The sequence below is a fragment of the Cricetulus griseus genome, chromosome 5 (genome assembly GCF_003668045.3).
Source record: "Cricetulus griseus strain 17A/GY chromosome 5, alternate assembly CriGri-PICRH-1.0, whole genome shotgun sequence".
NCBI classification, from domain to species: Eukaryota; Metazoa; Chordata; class Mammalia; order Rodentia; family Cricetidae; genus Cricetulus; species Cricetulus griseus.
In genome coordinates, this window is record NC_048598.1 from 77363500 (window position 1) to 77387922 (window position 24423).

General features: G+C 39.5%; 1 protein-coding gene across 1 annotated transcript in view; it reads left to right on the forward strand.

Moving 5' to 3' along the window:
- Phlpp1 (PH domain and leucine rich repeat protein phosphatase 1) overlaps positions 1-24423 on the forward strand; it is a 197280-nt gene that overhangs the window by 148016 nt on the left and 24841 nt on the right. The window contains 4 exon segments of the mRNA XM_027417860.2: positions 2125-2280; positions 14010-14210; positions 17905-18067; positions 23488-23618. Coding sequence (XP_027273661.2) covers positions 2125-2280; positions 14010-14210; positions 17905-18067; positions 23488-23618 — 651 coding nt within the window.

The following is a 24423-nucleotide window of genomic DNA, read 5'->3' on the forward strand; positions in this document are numbered from 1 at the left end:
CTATCATACAAGTATGAGGACCTGAGTTTTGATTTTCAGTATCCACATAAAAAAGCCAAGCATAGTCACATGTGTCTGCTTCCAGTGCTAGGGTTCCAACCCTGTAGTGCAGTGTCTAGCCAGTTGGTGGGTGGTGGGTTCAGTGAGAGGCCCTGCCTCAAAAGAATGATGATTGAGGAAGATAGCTAGTGGTGACTAATGTTGTCTGTGACATGCACGCGTGCAAACACACAAACACACACACACACACACACACACACACACACACACACACACACACACACACAGAGTGAGCACCTGAGATGTAACTAGGTCTAGTGAAGAACTATAAATATAGACACCAAATGTAAAATATTTATAGTTACAATACTAAAAGAATTTTAGACATAGTGAGTCAAGTGATAAGAATTACTTCATTTTACTTTCTAGAGAGTTTCCAATTGCACATATAGCTCTCGTTGTATTAGAATATTGCTCTCATAAAATAAATCCAAGTTACATTTCAGTGCCCAAAATGATTAGTTTCTCTTTGTTCTTCAGCCATCGTAATATCCATAAATCTGGTTCATTTAAAAATGCTTTCTGTCCCCAGAATATTACTTAGTTGAACATTTAATTGACCCTCATACAGCAATCACCACTAGAATGAAAGACAGACAGACAGACAGACAGACAGACAGACAGACAGACAGACAGACACAAACCATGCCCAGTCTTTTAGTAGAGGAACATGAAAAAGAAAACAGTCACATTTAGGGAGGAAAATTGCTGGAAAATGTTTTGCCACTATCTTTCTTACTATTCTTCTATCTTGTCTTTCCCTCCTCAGTTCAACAAGTGACACGTCAGGGACTAAATGTGCTTACACTGTATTACACTTTCACACACTAGTAAATACAAGGTAACTGAGATTTTACCATTTTCCCAAGGCCAATATTTGATTGACTCTGAACCAGTATAGGATTTTGTGGGTCTAAACAAATGCTTATTCAAAGTAAATGCCAAGTGTTATATAGTCATAGAATTCAGTGTTTCTCTCTCTCTCCCTCTCCTCTCTCTCTCTCTCTCTCTCTCTCTCTCTCTCTCTCTCTCTCTGTCTCTCTCTCTCTCTCTCTGTGTGTGTGTGTGTGTGTATGTGTGTGTGTGTGAAGCAAAAACAATACCTATTGCCTTTCTCTCTCAGTGTTTAGCTACAGATTTTGCACAAATCCAGTTGGAGGTCTAATATTCAAGAAAAAGTGATTCATTAGAATTGATTTAATATTTAAACTTTGTTTCTCTAAAGAAGGTATATGATGGGTTCAACAAACAAGTTATTTATGCATGAAAAGAGAAGTAGTATTTTAATGCATAGACAGTATCCAGAAGGATTTAACTGAATTATCATTTGATACTAATACTGCATTCTATTCTCTTTAGTAGAGGGTGTCTACTGTGGGATAGGATGAAACTACGGGTCCCTAAAATATACAGGCATTAGGGAGAGAAAAGGGGAAAACTAAATTATGAAGCAAAATGTAACATTTTCTTAGATGTATTTAGAAGGTTTAATGTCCCTGAAGACTTTGCTTACTGTTAATCATCTCTGTGAAGATTGCTCAGCTGTGTTCATTCAGACACCTGGACAGGACATTAGCCTTGTGGGTCTGAAGAAGCATACGACCAAGATTAGACCAAGCTCTTCAGTGTCTCCTTCTCTGAAACAAATATAGAAGGCACTGAAATACAAATAGCTCCAAGTTTATATTAAAATAAACCTGCTAAAGCTAGGGAAATAACTCAGCATAACTCTGGCAGTTCTTGCATAAGAGTGAGTTCAATTCCCAGCACCCACATGGTGGCTCACAGCCATCCTTAACTCTAATTTGTGGGGATTAGATGCCTTCTTCTGACCTCCACAGGCACCAGGTACCCATGTGGTGTACATATACACTTGCATGGAAAACACTCTTATGCATTGACTAAAATAAATCTAATAAAAAATTAAAATGAACCTGTTAGCCTGTACTGAATTAATGCATAATTTGTAGAATGATGGTTATTTAAATCTTGTGCTTTTTTAACTCTCATCCCAAATTAGCCCTATATAAATAGTTGCCTTCTGTTTTGTCCCCTCTCATACAGCTTATTTTGTAATAGTAGTCTCCGGAAATTGCTGGCAGGACATAACCAGTTAGCAAGGCTCCCTGAAAGGCTAGAGAGAACATCAGTGGAGGTCTTGGATGTGCAGCACAACCAACTCATTGAGCTCCCACCTAACCTCTTCATGAAGGCTGACAGGTAAAGCATTTTGAGTGTCTTCAGTATTTACCTGGGTCTGTCACTGAGGTTTTATCACCTATGATCTGAGCTCATGTGTTGGAACTTCATTATCTCTCCTAGGTATGTGAAAAGTTGCTTTAACTACCTTTCTACCATTTTGTATGGAATGTAAAGTGGTACCTTGTAGATCTTTACTAATTTCATTACTTTTTGTAGAGGAAGGTGGTTTGCACTGTGCTAAACGTGTGTCATGGGAATGAAATGTGAACTCTTATTCCACTCTGTGGACAGGAGTTGTGCAAGCCTTTTTAGGCTTAGCTTAATTATCCGATTGTCTTCATTTCCCCAACAAAAACAACTTAGAGAAAGGGTTTATTTGTTTCACAGTTCCAGGTTATCTATCATCCCTTTATTGTAGGGATGTTCAGGCAACAGGAACTTGAAACAGCTGGTCACATTGCATGCACAGTCAAGTGCTGAGTACAGTGAATTAATGTGTTCATGTTAGTGTTCAGCTCATTTCCTTTACTCTTATTTGGTCCAGGAATCTCTGCCCAGGGAATGGTGCCACCCACAGTAGGTGGGTATTCCCAGTAATCAAATTTGTTTTTGATTTTTGAGGTACTAGGAATTGAACACAGGGCCTGATGTATGTTGGGGTATAGACAAATATTCTACCACTGAGCAACTTTCCTGGCTTCCCCTCATATTTGAATAGTTTTCCTAAATAACTTGTATCTAAGCATTTGAAGAAGTTGATTTCATGAGGAATTGTGATAGTTGGAATGTAATTGCCCTCATAAACTCATAGGGAATGGCACTATTAGGAGGTGTGGCTTTGTTGTAGTAAATATGGCCTTTTTGGAAGAAGTATGTTATGTGGATGCTGGCATTGAGGTCTCATATATGCTCAAGCCACACCCCGTGTCTCAATTCACTTCCTGTTGGCAGTTTATCAAGATGTAGAACTCTTAGCTACCTCTCCAACACTATGTCTGCCTGCACATCACCATGTCCTGCCATGATGATAACTGTAAGCCACCCCATTAAATGTTTTCCTTTATAAGAGTTGCTGTGGTCATGGTTGTCTCTTCACAGCAGTAGAAACCCTAAGACAGGGATTAATTTAAATGTTAAGAGAAATTTTATTTTCCTTTTGAAATTCAGTGAACATTTAATTGGAGGCTGAAAGAAAAACCACAGAGTAGGCAAGTTGTAAATCCTGGCAGCTTCCAGGAGGAGGGAGATGGAGAGGAAGAGGTGAGAAAGGTAGTCCTTTTGAGTTCAGCTCAGCAGTGGAGATGTGCAAGCAGCTGTCCAAAGTGAAGTGGTGGCCATTAGAGAAAACACCAGAGTTTGGGGGTTTTCAGAAAGCAGCCTTGTCACAGGCATCTTGCATATTCAATTGTGATTTGTCTTGGTCGGTGGTTTAGCCACTGTGCTGGATGCTGTAGGCATTGAAAATTGTTGACTGTAGCTGTTAATGCCAAATTGCTTAATCCCTAATGCATTGTTTGAAAAACAAACTATATAGTGAACATAATAGAAGTTAGATTTAAGAGAATAGAAAAGACAGAAGTAGGGTCAGTCTGGCATATTGATATGAGGAAGAACACTTGGTTACTGTGTGACAAAATGAATTTACTGTTTGTGTGTAGCAGGTAGTTCCAAGGCTTTATTGAAACCACATAAATTCCTCTGTCAGTTTATTCCATAATTCAAATTTTAACAGTAGTTTTTAAAGAATATTTTTGTGATAATAAATTATTGTTTCCAGTTCTGGGCTAGATTGTATCACTGAGAAATAGCACAGTTGGTCTGTTGTCCCTGTTAGCACAGAATTATTTGGTAAACAAATAAGAGAAGATAATCTACTTTCAATTAGGTGACTGACTTCTCTTGGAAAGCTTGGGACCTATCTTATTAGCATGCTTATGACTTGACCACCAGTTTATGAACTTACTTTTTTTATTCACCTTTGAGTTTTATTTGAGTTGCTTTTAAAAAATGGCCGTTCATGTTCTCTACTGAACTGAAATGTCACATTATAAATATAAATACATGTACACTTATGACAATTAAAATTAATATGTATTTTAAAATAAGCATAAGCTCATAGCTCAAAGTTGTAGATGGATGTGATATTTGGTGGACTATGCATTGTTAAGAAATTGGCTCTGATATTGCATCTTAAGAGAGGGCAGGATTTAGTTCTGTTGGATAAACTGAACATCTTTTTGCTCTGTGATGAGAGTTCTCATGATGGAAACACCGAAGGAGTTTCAGATACGTGGCTGTCACCAACAGATGGTCAGAGGAAGGCTAGGTAATTCCCCGTGGGTCACCAGAGTGAATGAGTCACAACCAGAAGTACTGCCATCCTTCTGTTCTTTCTCAGAATCTTGGCAATGACTGACTCCCTGTCCACCTAGGCTCGCTCATCATGCACATTTGATGGCCAGACAGTGTCTCCCAACTGAATTAATCCAACTAGCAAAGTTGGAAAGAATGCTTTTAAAGGAAAGTTGTATAGACCCCAGTAGTGGTGGGACCTAGGTCTGTTTTTATACCTAGTTGGAGCAGACTGAGGATGCTCAGAGGCAGGAGATGGGGGTGGGAACATCTATGTGCCAATGAGGTTCATGGTATTTCTCATTTGTACTCATTAACTATCCCCAGAGTATTAGTCACACCATAAACCATAAGCTCAAGTGACTCAGACAGAATATGTGTAAATATCAAAGGAACTAAAAGAGAACAAAAAATCAGAAGAAGGTGATCAATTGACCATGACAACTGGTGCTCCTTGGCAAAGACAGATATTTTTGGCATTTTGAAGAGCTGGCTTGCCCACACTTTTTCATTTAAGTGAGCTATCTTTGAAGTTCTGGCGTTTGGAGGGATGTGGTAGATTAAAAGTGTTTCTAAAAGCATGCTCTTCAGAATCATCTAGAGAACTTGCAGATTCCTGGCTTTTATCTCAGTTCTACTGACTTAGATGTTAGAAGGAGAGCTGGAATCAGCATGTTTAATGAGGTCAGCCTTGTGATTCTGGTATGCAAGGCCCACCAGACACTGAAAACTCAAGGTGACCATGGGAGGTCCTGCTGACAAACATACCTACAGAAGACTCGGTGGCACTTGGGATAGCACATACTTCATCTCTTATGTTTCTCAAATATTTGTATGTCGTGGCTCTTTGGGGGTTGGTAGCATCAAAATCAGCTGGCAGGTTTGTCAAAAGCAGAGAGTCAGCCAGTGAGAATTACAACAGTATACAGAAAAGTTCCAAGATTTTCCTTAGTCCTTGGGAAGGAAAAGGAGAACATCAGAAGATGGCCAGCTGTGTGATTTTGACAGGCTTCATATTCTGGTGACTAGTTCCACTTGGGGCTAACAGGAATGATCCAGAACATTTTAACCAAATATCATAAATGTTCATAAGAGTAACTGTGTATACTGTTCAGGAAGGATCATCAAGAGTACTATCCTGAAATTGGTGACCTTTGTTACCCAATGTCTAGTGCTCTCATAATAGATGAGGAGGAATCATTTGCTCTTGTACTGGTGCTTATGGCATCATCTGTTGTTAAGAAACCACAAGGGTGCATTAGGATGGGAGGTGTACACAACTGTGAATTTCATACTTGCCAGGACCCTTGTAGTTAGATTTTGAGTCCACTCCTGCACCACTTACCAAGCGTAACTGAAGGTTGAAGACGAGACACTGGCCCCTGAGAGTTCCTTGGGTAATTGTTCTCTAATCTTAGCTCACAAAGAGGTAAAGCTTAAAGAAAGAAAAGCAAGCATCAGGTTTCATCAAGCAGTCTCCAATTCCATTCCACCCATCTTAGTCTAGGCTGCATATCAAGCCAAGACAGAAGAGGCACTTGTCAGGAGAGCTGAGGGGGACTGGCTTACAACCTATCAGAAGGGTCAGTCCTTAGGTTGGTGTACTGGCTGGTTTTGTGGGTCAATTTGACACAAGCTAGAGAGTTATCAGAGGAATTAAGATCCTGTGGTTCTAGCTTGCTGGGACTGAAGAATCACCTGATTAACAAGATACCAGAGCTACTAAAGCAAGATTTTGCATTCCTGGGATACTTGATGCTGGTCACCTGGAGCTAAGAAATTAGTGGTAATTAAGAAGAGACCAGCATGATTGAGGTGAAATCTTCTGGGAAGTGTTCCCTGAGAGCACAGAAAAGCTGTGTTCCAGAAGCTGTCAAGGTTGTACCTTGTGCTGGCAGCCACACTTGGTAATGTGTAAACGTCACCCAGGTGGTACTGTTTTTGAAGGCATGAAAGGGTCATAGAGAGCAGCTAAGGCTTGACCCTCTGAGAGGCCAGGAGAAGCCATTGGTGAAGGTGAGCCTCGGTGGCAGTTGAAGGTCCAGGACTGATGGGGTCATGCAAGAAGTTGAGACTTGGCACCATGAGGAGAGCCAATGAGAGGCTATTGGTGAAAGTGAAGCCAGTTGCAGCAGAAAACCCCAGTGTTTTAGAGGTGCCTTATTGGGATGACCACCAAGAACAGCAGCAGCAATGCAGTGGAGTCAGCCAGAGCCTAGAAGACATGCTGTGTGTGCTACAGAAGGCAGAGTCAGAGAAGTAAACCAAGCCCTTTGGAGGAGTCCCGAAGATCATGAGTGAGTCCCAGATACTGGATGGTTGGAATTTTGTTTGCTTTGATTGTGAATGTGCCCTGATTCTTCTCTCTTGAAGTAAGGATGTATTTTACTGGAGTTGAGAAACTTGAATTTTAAAAGATTTTGGATTTTTAAGGAGATTGACTATTTTAAAGGAACTGAAATTTTATGTGCTTGACTTTGTAAAGAGTGTGGGACTTTTAAAGTTATTTAAGATCATGGGGATGAGTAAAAAAGGGTAGGGTTGTGGCTTAATAGTGATGTTTTTGTGTGTCAAGTTGACAAGGGGTCAGTTGTGCTGGGTGGTTTTGTGGGTCAACATGACACAAGCTATAGATTAATTAGAGGAAGGAGCTTCAGCTAAGGAAATATCTCCTTGAGATCCAGCTGTAAGGCATTTCTCATTTAGTGATCAATGGAGGAGGGCCCAGCCCATGGTGAGTGGCAGGTGATCCTGAACTCTATAAAAGGTAGGCTGAGCAAGGTAGGGGAAGCAAGCCAGTAAGCAGCACCTTTCCGTGGCCTCTGCATCAGCTCCTGAAACTGGGATTCTGCCCTGAGTTTCTGTCCTGACTTCCTTCAGTGATGAACACCAATGTTGAATTGTAAGCCAAATAAACCCTTTCCTGCCCAACTTGCTTTTTGGTCATGATTTTTCATCACAGAAGTGGAAACCCTCACTAAGACAGTTGGTAAAAAGGAAGGGACACAGGGCCAGGAATCCAAAGGTCTGTGAACAGAATATTGGAGGACACAACATTCATCTGTTCTCAGTCCAAACAAAATTGCTTAGTATAGCACATGATCCCAGTGACTTAGAATCTCATTAACAGGATAAAGAAGAGGTGGCTCAGTGGTTAAGATGGCTTACTTACTGCTCATGCAGAGGACTCAAGTTCACTTCTCAACTTGCTTGCAGTTCTACCTCTGGCCTCTCCAGACACTGCAACAAACCTGCACACATATACACATAATTTAAAAGACCATTATAAACAACCAGATGCCATGAAAATCAACAGAGAAATAGTGAACATATCCATAAACAGTGCCTAAGAAAAACCAAAAAGAACATGCTTTCTCCCCTAAGTTATTGTGAAGACAAAAATGTAAGGCAACATTCCAAGCAGAGTTAAATATACTGGTGAGCATTAGAGGATATTAAAAGAAAAAAATGGGACGTTAAGAACACACATGGGGGCGCTGGAGAGATGGCTCAGAGGTTAAGAGCACTGGCTGCTCTTCTAGAAGTCCTGAGTTTAGCAACCACATGATGGCTCACAACCATCTGTAATGAGATCTGATGCCCTCTTCTGACCTGCAGGGATACATCCAGACAGAACACTGTATACATAATAAATAAATCTTAAAAAAAAAAAAAAGAACAAACATGGACAAATGGGAAGAGAGGTCATTGAACACATAAAACTGAAAAGAATAACAATCACCTTATAAATGAGCAGCATATTCCCAGGTGGATAAAAGGTAATACTTTCAAATAAAAATTCAGAAAGAGACATTAAAGAAAGGCAGAGAAGAGAGAGAAATGAAGAAATAAAAGGGTTAGCAATAAATAGAGGAAGTAGGAAACAGGCCCAAAGGAGCAGAATTTGCATATTGAGAGTTTGAAGAACAGACAAAGTGGTGGAACAGAGTGAATTTACAAATACTTAGAAGTTCAATACATTTTTATAACATATAAAAAGATCTTAAAGTATATTTGAAAAGAACTAATTACTCCAACAATCATCTCTGAGTTAAATTTAGATTCTGAAAAATAAAACTTTTCAGGGCTGCGTTAAAAAGATCAAGGGATTTTAAAGGGCACATATTTAGACACTCATCAACTCCTCAAAATACTAATGTGAAGTAATAATGTAGCAACATTTTAAAAAGTTGTTACTTTTTAGAATGTGCAGCCTAAGCTTTTTATATCAAGCCAAGTTCTTTTTAGGAATAAACAGAAACTTAGAGAAAAGTAAAAATGCAATAAGGAACCTAGAAGTTAGTGGTACATTGGTAGAAATGGAAGAAAAAACAAAAAGAAAGGAATGGCATGTGTTAAGTCCTTGGACAATGAAACAAACCATTGAACAGAACTGATGTTTAGAATTGTAATCCAAAGAATATTTTCTGGCAGCACACTGAAGATCTTAGAGTAGAAAACTGAAATATCAGATAACAAATGGTCATATAAAAATCGGAAGGGGCAACCTGGGAAAATGGCCCAGTTGTTAAGTGTTTGCCACAGCATGAAGATCTGCAGGTCACCCACAGGTAGAAAGTCAGGAGCTGTGGCTCATGTCTGTAGCCCACCTGCTGGGAGGCAGACAGGAAGATTCCTATGGGTTTCAAGATAAATAATGTGGCTGTATTAGTGAGCTTTAGTGAGCCCTTGGTTCAGTGAGAGACCCTGTCTCAAAAGTTCAGGTGGAGAGTGATTGAGATAGACACTAGTTCAGCATTGACCTCTTGCTTTCATATGTGTGCACGCTTACACACACACACACACACACACACACACACACACACACACACACACACACACCAGGGTAGGAATGGGGAATAATTTAGTAACAATGTGTAAGCACAAGGTAACTGGTTTTTTTTGGGGGAAAACACTTTCCTCTAAAATTCTGTATAAGAAAAATGTGTGTGTATGCAATATAAGACCCAAGACCAACATGGGGGGGGGTAGAGAGAGAGGGAGGGAGGGAGGAAAGAGAAGAGAGATTAGCATACCTGAAAACTCTAGAGTTGGCAATAAATAACTCAAACATGTCAGTCAGGTAGATTAGCAGGATATGAAAACCATAGCAGGAGGCTTCTTATGTACAAGCAATAGCCAGTGTGAGTCAGTATGTTGATTTAAGCTCCCATTTAAAACAATAACAAGAAAGATTGGATGCTTAGAATAAACTTAAGAGATGTTCCAATGTTATATGAAGAAAATATCACAACATTCTAAAATTTCCAGAAGTAAACCAGGATTGATTCCAGCACTAGAGCTGGCTAAACACAAGGTGAACTCAAAAGTATGTCAGAAGACATGTGTATCTGGAACCGCTTTAGGAATAAATACCAAATGAGAGTAATGAATTATTCCCAGGAGAATAAAATTGTTAAATTTCCTGGAAATTATTATTAGCATAAAGTAAAAAAATTGGGTAAATAAATATATAGGAATTTTCCTTACAGTTCAATTCCAAATCACAAACTATAAGTAAAAGAAGTCCTACAGGTTTTGGTTAACATTGAAAAGCAAATGTTAAAAGCACAAGGTAATGATCAAGAGTCAGCCAGATGGCTCAGCTGGTAAAGCACTTGCCACCAAGGTTGATGACCTGAGTTGGTAACTAGGACCCAAATAGTAAGAGGAGAGAACCAATGCCTGCAAGTAGCATTCTAATTCTATATGCACAGGACAGAAAACAGAAGAATGGATAAATAAACAAAATTGAAAGGAAAAGTATGATGATAAATGGGATATTGACATTCTTATCTCCCCACAAATTTATTAGCTACAAAGTGGGTAAAATGGAAGGTTAGAGGTTATAATTGGTACTACCAAGTAATCTGAGTTAATGTTGACAGTAGTTAAGACATTTGTCCTGTGTTCCTCATGGTATGCTGAGAATGGTATAACTTCTGTTCTCTGCCAAAAATACACAACCTTAGTCTCGTAATGATAAACCATAGAGGTAAACCATTCTATACAGCTTACCCTAGAGATGATGTGCTGTGGAACAATCCATATGCAGTACCGTTCCACACAGCTAACCCTAGTGATGATAATATGGAATGATCCGTATGGAGTACCATTCAACACAGCTTACCCTAATGATGATAAGCCATGGAGCAATCACTCTTCTACACAGCTTACTCTAGTGACAATAAGCTATGGAGCAATCTGTATGGAGTACCGTTCTACACAGCCTTACTCTACTGATGAACCATGGAGCCACCCAAAAGTAGTAGCATTCTACATAACCTTATTCTTGGGATGATGAACAAGGAATGTAGAGTAACATTCTTGTCTTAATTACTTTCTATTTCTGTGCTAAGATATAAGGACCAAGGTAAGTCTGTTACCAAACCCGAGCTCCTCTAGAGACAGGATGTCTGTAGAATTTTAGGGTATATGAGAGCTTCTGAAGATCAAACGAAACAAGACAACCCAGAACCAGGCAGACAGTGTGTCAAGACAGAGGAATGGAGCAGTTATCTCTAGAGGCAGGAAGTGGCTTTCTCCTGTGGCTTCCCAAGTACTCTTGGGCAGGAACCACATCTGTGCCCTTTGCTTTTGTTCAGAGCTATTGATTATGAGAATTGAGTTTGAAGTGCATGCACACGGGCTCTTCAGTAGGTCCTCTAGACGCCAACAGTTTTAGAGAAAGGAGCCCATGAAAATGGTCTTTGGAAAAGGTTTTTATTACTATTTTTAACATCTGAAATTTGGAGAGCTCTGTTAGGAATAATGGGCTATTAAGATTGATGAGACTTTTGTTACTGCCACTCATCACTCTTTGACCATTGCCAAGTTTATTCAACTTTCTCAGCTTTGGTTTCTGTCTTCTGTGAAATATGAGGGATATCTAGGATAATGAGATCATCTAGGGAGATGGAAAATAGGAGTATAGCGTGCTTACTATAAAGCACCGGATAAATGAAAACACTGGTAGCATTGTATTGCTTTTTCAATTAGATGATTATGTCATGAGGAGACCCCATGGCTGAAACATCTCTTAGCACATTGAACTTTCTTTGCCTTTTTAATTTTTTTTATGCTGATATTACAGAAATTGGAAAGTTGGAAGCTTAAGAATAGTTACCCAATCATAGTGGCTTGAGGCGCATAGCTTATCCTTCAGGTTGAAGACAGGGAGTGGGCCATGCAGCTTGTCATTAAGTCAACTGCTCTCTACACTGGAGGATTTTGATTTTGTACATTGAAAGTAGTTGTTCCTTGTGGAAGAAGGATGACACCTGGACCATTAAATCAATTCAAATTGAAGAAAGACTATTTTAAGAGAAGAGCTATTGCATGTAATTTTCCTGTGAACATGATAAAATAAAAATTGAGTAAATCAATGTTTGGCGATAGCACAGTTGTTCTTCATATGGTTCAAAACCATCCTTTGGAGCTAACCCCCTAATTCCAGGTAACTTAGCTTCATTTCTTGGAGGAATGTGATACAAGGTTTCCCCAATCTTACTTTTCTGTAGAGAGCGGAGAGTTCCATAAAAGCTGGCAATTTCAAGCCGATGAGAAGCCCTTGGAAATAATTTTCTTTCTCTTGTTCAGATGCTGAGAGCCTTTAAAATCCCATTTGAGCTTTCTAGATGAGCATTGATGTGTCAGTGTTTTAAAAACAACATTTTCTCCTTTTCTGGCCAAAAGCTATGCAAATATTCACGAATTCATTCTCCCTTCAGTCTTTTATGTGTCTTTAACTGCACATTTCCTAGAGACTTGTATTTTAATAGTTGTCACATGGTTTCCCAGTTGACCCTACTCCATGATATTTTAAGGGCAATAAAATTGCAATTCTTACATTTTAATTTATTCTAATTCTACACAGAGGAAGTTCTTAACTGGTATATTTAAGTCAGGTTGTAGAAATGGGAACTAAAAAAGACAGGATTCTGGTGATGAAACAGATTTTCTTCCTACTTAAGACCAGGTTGAAAACTGCATGAATGACCCTTTATTTTCTATGCCGTACCAAATAGCTATAATTTCCCATGACTATTTATGGTCTCTAAAGCCTATTTCAACCCTCATCTACCCCCTACCCCGTTCTTTAAATGTCAACAGAATACATGTTTCTTTAATGGAAAATATTCTATTTTGGGGAAGTTGTTTTTCTCAGATAAGTAGTGGAGTTGGGTGTGTGTCTAAGTGTGGGGTATGTGTGCAGAACTGGAGTGTTAAATTAGTATGAGAGCTTTGAGTGACAGTACTTGGGAGGGCTTCTAATATAAAGCCTTTAAAAAAATCTAAGATAAAAAATAACTATTCAATATTCCATATTCTCCTTTAAGCATATGCTAGAACATCCCAGAACTTACATTGAATGTTTAAGCCAAGTTGAATTTTTAGTAATATTTTTACTAATTCTTTGAGAATTTGATGCAGTGTGTTTTGATCATATTCATCCCGCCTTCTCCAACTTCTCCTAGATCAACTGTCACCTCCCATCCCATCCAACTTTGTGTTCTTGTTCTCATATTCTACCCCCTTTTGCCCAAGGATTCTGATTTGTGTTTCTGAGATATTCTTGGGTTTGGGGCGTGCCCTGGAGTATGGTTAGCTAACCAAAAACCACAATGTGAAAGAAAACTGTCGCTCTCTGAATAGCTATCAAGTGCCAGTAGCTCCTCGCCTAGGAGTGGGACTTTATGTCCACCTGTCCCCTCCATGCTGGGATTTTTTTTTTCTCCCTGCCTTGAGCTTGCAAAGGCCTTATGGGTGCTGTCACAACTGCTGTGAGTTCAAATGTTTACCTGCCCTATTATGTCTGGAAAACATAGTTTCCTTATAGACAGCCACCACCCCTATCTCTTACAGTCTTTCTGTTCCCTCTTTCTTTATAATCCCTGAGCCTGGAGGAAGGAGTGTGATTTGTATGTCTTATTTAGGGCTGACTGGACCCTTCTCTGCATGCTGACAGTTGTTAAACCAAGATGTTTTGCACCATGAGAATGGTGCATTTCCTTATGGCAGATCCTCATGGTGGGCAGGTGGAGATGTCCACAAACTTGGGTGGGTGACCCTGTGCACTGAGCAGACCATGCCTGGTTGTTGCACCTGCATAGCCTGATGTCTTTTGAAAGGCTACTTGTGAGAACAGAGCTATGGCACATTTTGTTCCCACCTTGTCTTTCCTTTCTGTTTGCATTTTTTGGAACCTGATTGTGGCAAGACTTCTCTCTGTGCCTGCTGAATTGAATTCCCTGAAGCCAGGACCTGTCTTTTTGTTCCTGTTTCTAAACCTAGCTCTCCCACCTTTGCCTGTTCATGTAGCTTATGGATTTTCTGAGGGATCTGAACTAGAGCTCTGGCTTATCAGTGGGCTTTGCTGCATTTTGTCTCTGTAGCCTGAGATTCCTGAACGCATCTGCAAACAAACTGGAAACTCTGCCTCCAGCCACACTTTCTGAGGAGACAAGCAGTATCTTACAGGAGTTGTACCTGACAAACAACAGCCTCACCGATAAGTGTGTGCCCTTGTTAACAGGGCACCCGCGTCTGAAGATCCTGCACATGGCCTACAACCGGCTTCAGAGCTTCCCAGCAAGGTAACAGGGTTGTAACGTGATGTTCTTATATATGTGTTCAGACGGGGAGAAGTCACAGAGGAAGCTGTAGTTCAAAGTAATGTGAGTATGTTTGCTCTTCTTCCCTCATCAATAGTTACCTTTTATGAAGCTGAAACCAACAAGCATTCCCTTAGAACAACTGTGCTGGTTTTTCTAATGTGAATATTTCCAAAACCAAACCACTAAAATATTCTTAAGATTTTCAAATAAGATATGTTTTTAGTGGGCTTTTTTCCTTTTGCTTCTCTTTAGCTACTCAGTTTAATTTGCAAAACAAAAAGCAGTAATGTTTTAAGAGTTGGACTATGGGGGGCTGGAAAGATGACACCTTTGCTCTTGCAGAGGACCTGGATTTGGGTTTTCAGCACCCACATGATGGGTCACAACTATCAATAACTCCAGTCCCAGAGGATCCAGCACCCTCTTCTGACCTCTACAGGCACAATCCATGTGGTACATACATAGAAATGCAGGCAAAATGCTCATACCTATAAAATAAATATAAATTAATAAATTACTTTTTAAAAAGTTGGCAATCAAATCTTAGCACATAATATTATTCTGATGGACAATGTAATCAGTACTTCTAAAAATATATTTCTCTAGAGTGATAGAGGAAAGCTTTCCTTTATTGATTTTTGCTATTTAAACAGGCTTTTGTGACTAAAAATATTATACACACAGAAACGGGGGTGGGGGAGGAGAGAGAGATGGGTGACTCAGTAGTTAGGATTGCTTGCTTCTTTCAAAAGACCCAAGTTTCATTCCCAGTGCCCCAAGTCCAGAACAACCATCTGTACCTCTAGTTCTAGGAGTCTAATACCCTCTTCTGTCCTATTCAAGTACCTACATGTGTGTGCACCCTCTTCTGTCCTATTCAAGTACCTACATGTGTGTGCACTTACACAGACACATGCACATAAACAGTAAAATTTTTAAAATGTGTGTTATAGGATCTGGTTCATATTTAGTACTTAATGCAAACTCCCCTGTTGTAGCAATTTAGTGATAGCAAGTTTGAGATTATCTTGAACTATACCTATTCATTTTAATATATTTAATTAAACAATGCATTTATAGCTTTTAATTTATTATGACTTTTTGAATACTTAGTGAATACAACCTTCAATTAAATTATTTGTTCATTTTTCTGGGGAAAAAGTTGGCATGTAAACCAGGAAGCCATTTTTATTCACTCTGGGTTTGAGGGGATGAACCCCTGGGTAAAGTGCTTGCAGCACAAGCATGAGAACCCCAGTTTCAATCCCCAGTGCTCACAGAAAAGCATGCATGCTAACATGTGCTGTAACCCCAGCTCTGGAAGATGAGCAGGCAGATCCCGCTCACTGGCTCAACAGCCTAGCCAATTGGTACGCTCCATGTTAAAATGAGAAGTCCTCACCATGTTTTGTTTTCTTCATAGTAGAGCACCATCCAAATGACTATCTCAAAAGCTACAGTGGGGAGAGGTAGAGGAAAACATCTAACTTGACCTCCACTCACTACCACATGTATATATACCATATGCAAAAAAAAAAAAAAAAAAGTTAAAAACAGAGATGGTATAGTACTGCAGAATGCCCAGGGTTCTGTCTTTAGCACCACAAAAAAGGAGAAGAGAGAGAAGAAAGAAAAACAAAAAGACAGAAACATAGTGGTGACACTACAGACATAGAAATGACTTGACATTGTACAGAATGGCTCTAAGAAGGTCCAGTATTTTAAAACTCTGTGTTTGGGGGAGCAGTGGCATACTGTCTAACTTCGCAGAACCCAATACACTGAGCTTGCCAAGAGAATTTACTCTATCCATTTCCCTGACATTTTTCTTACAAGTTAGGAACACACACCTACACATCAAAGAAGCAAACACAGCACCAGCCTTCTGGTGTTCTGCTGGTCAGTGCAGATCTATACAGTACAGATCAAAACAATATTCCTTCTGCTGCCCAGAATGATTTCCAAGTCTGTTGAAACTTTTTCAGAAGGAGGGGGTCCATGTATGTGTTGACTTCAGGCATTGCTTTGGTTTTGGTAATATAGGTTTCTTTCCTATTTCCCCTCATTTGATGTTGATGGATAAGCTGTTACTTCTGTGTATTCATACTTTACAGAGAATGCAATGACAATGTTTTGGGAGGGGGCACAGTTACTACATAGTAATGTGCCTAAAGGGGCTTCTCTTGTCCAATTTTTGATGGTATCTGTGTAAATTCTGTATGAAAAGTGATCATTGACTCTAAGACTATGCCCCCATTTGCCCATGCCAGGTGTCAATCACCAACCTGAAGTATACAAAAGATTTTTATGTACTTGGTAAAATATAATCTTGCTACGATTTCCCTCCATAGGGTTGTGATATATAGTGTCTCCTGTAGAAACTTCTGTCTCCTTTAGAGTTGACCTCTAACCAGATGGTTGAGAGCATATTCCAGCAATCAAGCCATTGCCGAGCCACCTTCTTTCTGTGTTGAGACCGGAAAACTTTTCCTTCCTTGGGCCTAATTTCCACACCTTTCATCATTTTTCTTGTTTCAGTACCCATTGATTTCTTCACATATCTTTTCAAATGTAAAGGACAACATATTAAAATAATATATGAATTCCAGCTATCATAAATTAACTACTTCATACTCTATATTGTTTTTTGTAGCATAACCATATAGCCTGGTGGATGTGTTATATGATATCAAAATAAATGATTTGATAAGAAAACTTAGTTATTGTTATATCTGAGGCATGTGTTTATATCAAGACAAGAAAGCAATAGTGTTTCTTGATGAATTTTTTTTTAACAAGTAGAATCATGAGTAGAAAAAATTCCAGGAACTTCAAACTCATAAGGATTCTCACAGTCCTTGGTCACTTATCACCAGGGTGGGAAAGGATCTAAGGAGCAGATGCTGTCATGGTAAAGAACTTGCTCTGTCCTCCAAGCTGGCAGAGGAACCATGAAACTCTGCTTCTTAAATTGTCCCCTTGTTGCTTACTTTAATTATTAAAGTTACAGATGTTGAAAAATAAATATTTTTAAATAAAATGCTAAATTACATTAAAATATGTTACTAAAGTAAGGTTAAGACGATCCATCTACACAGATGATAAAGACTAAAAGTAGTTTCTTTTGCAGCCATATTGAATTAGAGTTCTTCAGAAGAAATGAATTGTATAGCTTTCGATCTACCCTGCTCCAGCACTTTGTAATTGCCAATAGTGCCAGACAGGTTTGGGTGCTGGGTCTGAGTACAGAAGTGTACCTAAAAGTAGCTTTGTAGTGTTCTCTGCATCCTCTTAAGTATTCATCTCCAACACAAAGAAGTCATACTCTTAACCTAAGCTCAAAGCAGTTACAGAGATTAATGTTTGCTTTTTTAATTTTAAGTGCAATATCCACTGGAATTCAGACTAAGCTACAGAGCAAAAAAAATTTTAAGAGGGTAAGACCCTTCATTTTCCTTCTTGTTATCAGCTTAAGGGTTGAACTTAAGTTTTTGTTCTATAAGAGGAAAAGAAATGCTAAAACATTTTGCTACTCAAAAGCAACAGTGAAAAACATCTATAAAAATGATTATTGTAAGTAAATCTTTAAAGTTATAAGTTCTTTTTCTCATTGTGTCTGCCCATTAAAGCTGTCTTATGGTTAATTGATGATTCTCCCATCCATTTCTTTTAGTAAAATGGCAAAACTGGAGGAACTTGAAGAAATTGATGTCAGTGGGAACAAACTGAAAGCCATCCCGACAACGATCATGAATTGCAGGCGCATGCACACAGTGATTGCTCACTCCAACTGCATCGAAGTCTTTCCTGAAGTTATGCAGCTCCCAGAAGTCAAGGTCTGTGGGTGACCTTAGACTCCAGGCTCCAAGTCAGCAGAGTTGGCTCCCCAAGCATTGGGGCTGTGCTGTGGTGGCTTTCTTGTGTTCCATGCAGGGTAGCATACTATCACAGACACTTCACATTGTTTCTCTTGGTTTCTGTGCCTGGCTTAGTATAATGCAGCTCTTAGGTGTGGGTGTTCCCTCTTTTGCTGTGATGTTTTTTTGTTTGTTTGGGTGCTTGCTCTTTTTAAATATCCTGTCTATAATACAAATAGATAAATTGTGCGAAGTCCTGGTTTTCATTACTTATAACTTAGTTATTTGTAGCTGCTGTGGTAAAATAACCCTAACAAAGTAACTCAAGGCGGACAAGATTGATTTGAGCTCACAGTTCAATACAGGCATCATGAGGAAGAAGCCAAGCTGGCCTTTAACTCCCTATGTAGCCAACTAGTTTTCAGCCAGCTAGTAAGAGAAACATGACCCACATCACACTGTCAGTAAGCTTTGGCCTAGGTCCATGCCTAGGCCATTGGTGGCTGACACATCCCAAAAACCAAGGTGTCTGTGGAGCTGGAACTTGGCTCTTCCCTATGGGGTCACTGACCTACATGGAGGCCATGGTAGTAATGCAGTAACTTTCTGTAATCTTTGTGGAAATTTATTTTAAGCAAGTGAACTGGGTTTTCAGCAATGGAACTTGGTCAGTACAACTTATATGTGGAATTTCAGCACCACATCAGCCAATCCTGTGTGTCGGGTCTCGTGTTTTGTGTCTTCTTGACTCTTGAATGTAGTTTCCTGCATTCTCTTCAGAAGTTGTTCTCATGTAGGTTATGCACTCTATGGACATGCTGTAAGCTCATCCCCAAGCTATGGACTATAAATTATTTTTAATCAATGGCTATAAGAAGCTGAAAATAGATGGACTTCCCTCTGAAGATAGATCAGATCTTAATCAGCAAGGGAGGAATGCGACCTGAGTCAGCAGTTCAGCCTGGCTCAGCTGTACCCAGCAAGCCTCCCTGGTGTTCTTGCCACTAGTGTGCAGTGAAATAGTATGTGCTTCATTGTAAAGATCTTCAAAATGTAGGGAGAAGGCTGGGTTAAGTGGACAAGACAAAAGGATTAGTTCTTCAGAAAGTAAGGCCATGGAAAGCCACTAGGTCAGGATGCAGGTGGGCTCACATATTTGAAGATAGGCAGCTTCTGTAATGCACCTATGGCAGCAGGGACCAGGAACCAGCACCCGAGTCCTGGAATCAGATTCAGCAATGGTCATTTAGGAAATGTTCTGAAAGCCAGGGAATATGATGTCAGTTCTCCTTTGGGGCAGAGCACCTTCAAAGGGTTCAGGGGAAGAAGTAGCAAGCAGGAGAGATGGCCATTAAAGCCACCTTGTTCTGACCTCCTCAGAAACAGACACAGTCAGGAGCTTGGGCTGCACATACTCACTTTTATAAAATTGGGGCGCTCTGGCTGGCTACATTTCCATGTGTTTTTAAACTAGTTTCCCCAGGTGCTTCTGACTTCAAGACTGTACCCTTCCCTACAAGACTGTGCCTCATTATACAGAGCAGATAAGAAAGGGACCAGTGCTAGCTCCGTGTACATATTCAGCACCTGCTTACAGATGCTCTTCTGCGGAGTGGTCCTCAGAAGCAGCTGTGAGGTGATCTCCTTCATGCTCTCTTTGCCTGTGGGTGAAAGTAGTGTGCTCCTACTCTGAGGAATGTGGAGGACAGCTCAGGGTGTTGTCATAACATCCTTTCAAGTCTTTGCAGTCAAAATGTCATGCTCATTTTGTGTTTTACCATTTTTAATGCCATTTGACTTTTCTTCACTATGAAAATACTGATTCTTCTTTAAAGTAAAACCAAAATCTGCAGAATCATGTGCCAGATGACCTGTAACCTTGTAACAGACCTACAGCCATTGTTAGCAATTACCAACACAAGGAAATTGGTCTGTTAACACAGGATGCATTTTCTTTAATTCAGATTTTGCAATTAATTTCATATTTCAGGAAATCCAGTATTTGGAGGAAGGGAATGTTGTTTGGGAGCATATGTACTTTTAGAAATTAAATATGTACCATGTTATCAGTATGAATTCTTGTAACTGAATCCAAAATCTATGTGGAAAAAAAATCAATGAAGTTAGTACATGTCAATTTAAAAGGAAGGCTATCTACAGATTGAGTTTAAATATTAATTACATTTGACTAATTATATCCAAGTACAACTTTATTTAGAAAAGTAGTTCTATACTTTGGCTTCTGTGCTTACAGTAAAATGTAGGCTACATGGTTCAGTCAGATGATAGCTTACTTCTGGTCACTTATCTTTCTCCTCTAAGGCATTCTTTCTCTCCAGGTTTGGTTTTTTGTTGTTGTTTTGCAGTAAAAATCTTTATAATCTAGACCAGTGGTTCTCAACCTTCCTAATGCTGCTGGTTCTCAAGCCTTAAATACAGTTCCTCATGTTGTGACCCCAGTCATTATTTTCTTTGCTACTTCATAGTTATAATCTTGCTACTGTTATGAATTGTAATGTAAGTACCTGATGTTTCTGATGGTCTTAGGCAATCTCTGTGAAAGGGTCTTCTGATGCCCCCAGGGGTTAAGAACCACTGATCTAGACCTTGATTCTAACTCAAACTGACAAGCATTTCTGTGGTAATTTCAGAATTCAAAGTGTTTGTAGTCACATGTAAGTCAGGAGGTACAGGATGTCAGAGAAGGGTTTTCTGTCCAACTGGTTCCTGGCCTGACCAGTTCTGTCTCACATGGACCAGCTGTTATCACTCCTTACAGGTCACTGTGCAGTCTTCCAGGGTTGACCTTGTCTTCTGTGTTCTTGCATTATGAATCATTTCCTACATGTCCAGTGGATGACTTTTTAATTGTATTTTTCCTATAATATATCTTGATTATGTCCTTTCCCAGTTTCTCCCAGATCCTTCCCACCTCCCTACCTTGCTAACTTTGTTCTTTCTCACTCTCTCTTTCAAACATAATAATAAAAAATAAGAAACAAAAACACAACAAAAAAGAATGAAATTTCTCACAAAAACAAAAATCAAAACAAGCAAAAGACCAGTGAGACAAAAAGTGCCAAAACAAAGCACAACCACCATTGAGTTTGTTTTCTGTAGGCCATCTACCTCTGGGCACATGGCCTGCTCTAGAGTGTGGTTAATATACCCAGGGACACTCCTTTAGAGAAAATTGATTTTTTTCTTTGACACCGGGTATCACTTGCAAACAGCTTCTTGGCTGGCAGTGAGACCTGATGTCTACTTCCGCCTCTCAGTAGTGGGATCCCATCTGGTTTCAACCTGTACAGGTTTTGTGCCTAATGCTACAGTCTCTGTGACTTCATCTGTGTATCAGTCATATTGGATCTGAAAGACAGTTTCCTTGGAGTCATCTGTCAACTCTGACTCTTAAAGTCTTTCCACCTACTGTTCTGCATAGCTCCCTGAGCCCTGAAGTAAAGGATTTGATGAAGACATCCATCCCCTTTAGGGCTGAGTGTTCCAAAGTCTCTTGCTGTCCACCCATTGTCCAGTTGTGGGTCTCTGGGGTTAATTCCCATCTACAGCAAGAAGAAGCTTCTCTGATAGGTTGAGTGAGGTGCTGCTCTATGGGTATAATAGTATATGCATAGGGTTTATATATATGAGGCACTGCTCTATGGGTATACCAGTATATACATATGATTTTATATATATAATGAGGTGCTGCTCTATGTGTGTAACAGTATTTACATATGAATACACACATGTGTATGTATAATGAGGCACTGCTCTATGGGTATAGCATTATATACATGTACCGCTATATGTGACTCTATGGATTACATCATTCAGGATGTGTCATCAGGGGTCATCTTATTGCTTGTTCTTTTAGTGAAATAATAGTCATAGGATGTATGCATCAGGTTGCCATTGTAGATCTCGGTTTGTAGCTGAGTGATGATGACTACTTTTCTCCTCCAGTAGCATTCAGAGTGCCCTCCAGTACCTTGAACACTAGCCAATCATGAAGCTTTTAACTTCTCTGTGTTTGATGACATAGTGTTTTCTTCAGCAATAGGGACTTACTATCAAGTTGTGGAAAGTAATCAATAGCCTGTGATATTTGGGAGTTCCATGGGACACCTTTGGCCAACAGACTAAAAAAGATGTAGCCGATTCTATCACTGGAGATTTCACTTGGTGGCATAAGATGTTTGGTTTCAGTAATGTCTCCCTATTTGATGACTCTGTTTAGATTCCTTTCATATATGTATATATATACATATATGAAAGCTTGTATAGTAGTAGGTTTCCATTTGGTTTTTCAAATGGGCTTTGATGTTAGTTGTCCCTTCCCATATTCCTTCCTTTACCCTCCTTTCTATTCCCCTCCTATTCTAGCTTCCCTTTTACCCTTATATAACACTATACTCTTATTTTCCCTTCCAGTGGGGTCCCTTACTAGGTACCTAACCTCTGTAGTTATTTGGATTGAAACACACACATCTAAAGCGTTAAAAAAACTAACATCCACACATAAGAGCGAGCATACAACATTTTGTCTTTTTGAATCTGGGTCATCAGGATGACATTTTCTAGCTCCATTTACCTAAAATTCCATAATTCCCTTATTCTTAGCTGAGTAATTTCCCATCCTGTAAATATACCACATTTTCATTAGCATTCATCAGTTAGACATGTAGGCTATTTCCAATTTCTGGCCATTATGAATACAGCAGCAATGAATATGGATGAGCAAGTGTCTCTGTAATAGGATGTAGAGTCCTTTGGGTATATGTCCAAGAGTGGTATGGCTGATCTCGAGGCAGATCTGTTCCCAGCTTCCTGAGGAGTTGCCACACAGGTTTACAATGGCAGTACAAGCTTGCATTCCCAGCAGTGAGTAAATGTTCTCCTTCTCCATGAGCTGTCATTCATTTTGGCTTTGCCATTCTGAGAGGTGTAAGATCTCAAATTAGTCTTGGTTTGCATTTCTCTGAGGGCTAAGAATGTCAAACATTTCTTTAAGTCTTTCTCAGCCAGTTTATTCCTATATCCCATTTTCAAATTGGGTTAAGTTTTGTGTCTTTCTCTTCTTTTGCTTTGCATTGAGAAGGTCCTTGGGGTTCATGTTAATGTGGGAGTTGTAAACCTCAAGGCCAAAGCAGGCACAGATATAAGTCATGGGGAAAAGGCCAATCCTTAAGATTTTTTCAATTAATTCTTTGTCTTAAATGCATACCTGGACTTTAAAAGAAAAATGTTAATGGTGGAGTCAAAGAGAGTGAAAAGAATTTATGTAGCCAAGTCCTTAAATAGGTGTGGCAGAGTGACAGGCAACTGCCTTTTTTGTGTTGACAGTGCTCATCTACAGCCTCTCCAGATCATCTTTCTTGTTTCCATTGTTTCATCAGTGTGTAGATCTGAGCTGTAACGAGTTAAGCGAAATCTCGTTACCAGAAAACCTGCCACCGAAATTGCAAGAGCTGGACTTGACTGGAAACCCTCGCCTTGCCCTGGATCACAGAAGCCTGGAGCTGCTGAAGTAAGTATCTACAAAGCACTGTACTCACTGCCCCCAAGTGTTCACTAGCAGTGGAAACAGGAAGATCCTTTTGACTTAGTACCGTAGATACAGCTGGACAGAATGCAGAAGGAGGGTATTATCCAAGATGGGGACATAAGTTCCAGTGGTTCCTGGTAACATGACGTGATGTCTAATGCAAATGTCATTAGGTAGGTGATGTGAAGGAAGTTGTTACAAACTAAAATATGGATCCTTTAAAAAAAAAAAGAAATGCAGAATAGTTTCAGTTAGATCCTGCTAAAGTTTTCTTCTTTTGGGGGAGAGTTAATTGTGGTTGTTGATTAAGTATAACCAGTAGAAGTTTAATGTTGCATCAGTAAAAAAGATTCCACTGTGGGAAGATTTATCACAGAACTCTAAATGTAGTTAATATAATTAAAGTGTGCTTCATAAATACTTTACAGCCAGTAACACCCTGATAGTGAGCTGTAGTAGTAATCACATGGAGATTAGACAAAAAGAAAACTTACCAAAAATTTGTACACATATCATCCCATGTTTTGAAAATTAACTGTGTGCGCTTTGTTCATGTGAGTACCTGCACACACCTGAAACACACCCCAAAGGGAAGGTAACAGATCTTAAGAGCATTCTCTTTTAAGGAGTAGGATTATGTGAGTGGTCTCTGCTTTCTCCTTTATATTTCTCAGCCCTTGCTTGCATAAATGGCATTCTTGAACAGTGGCCCAGTGTAGTCATTATCTCTGCCATATATTCTTATACACTGCTGGAGGTTTTTGTTGGAAGTCATCCACCATATGTT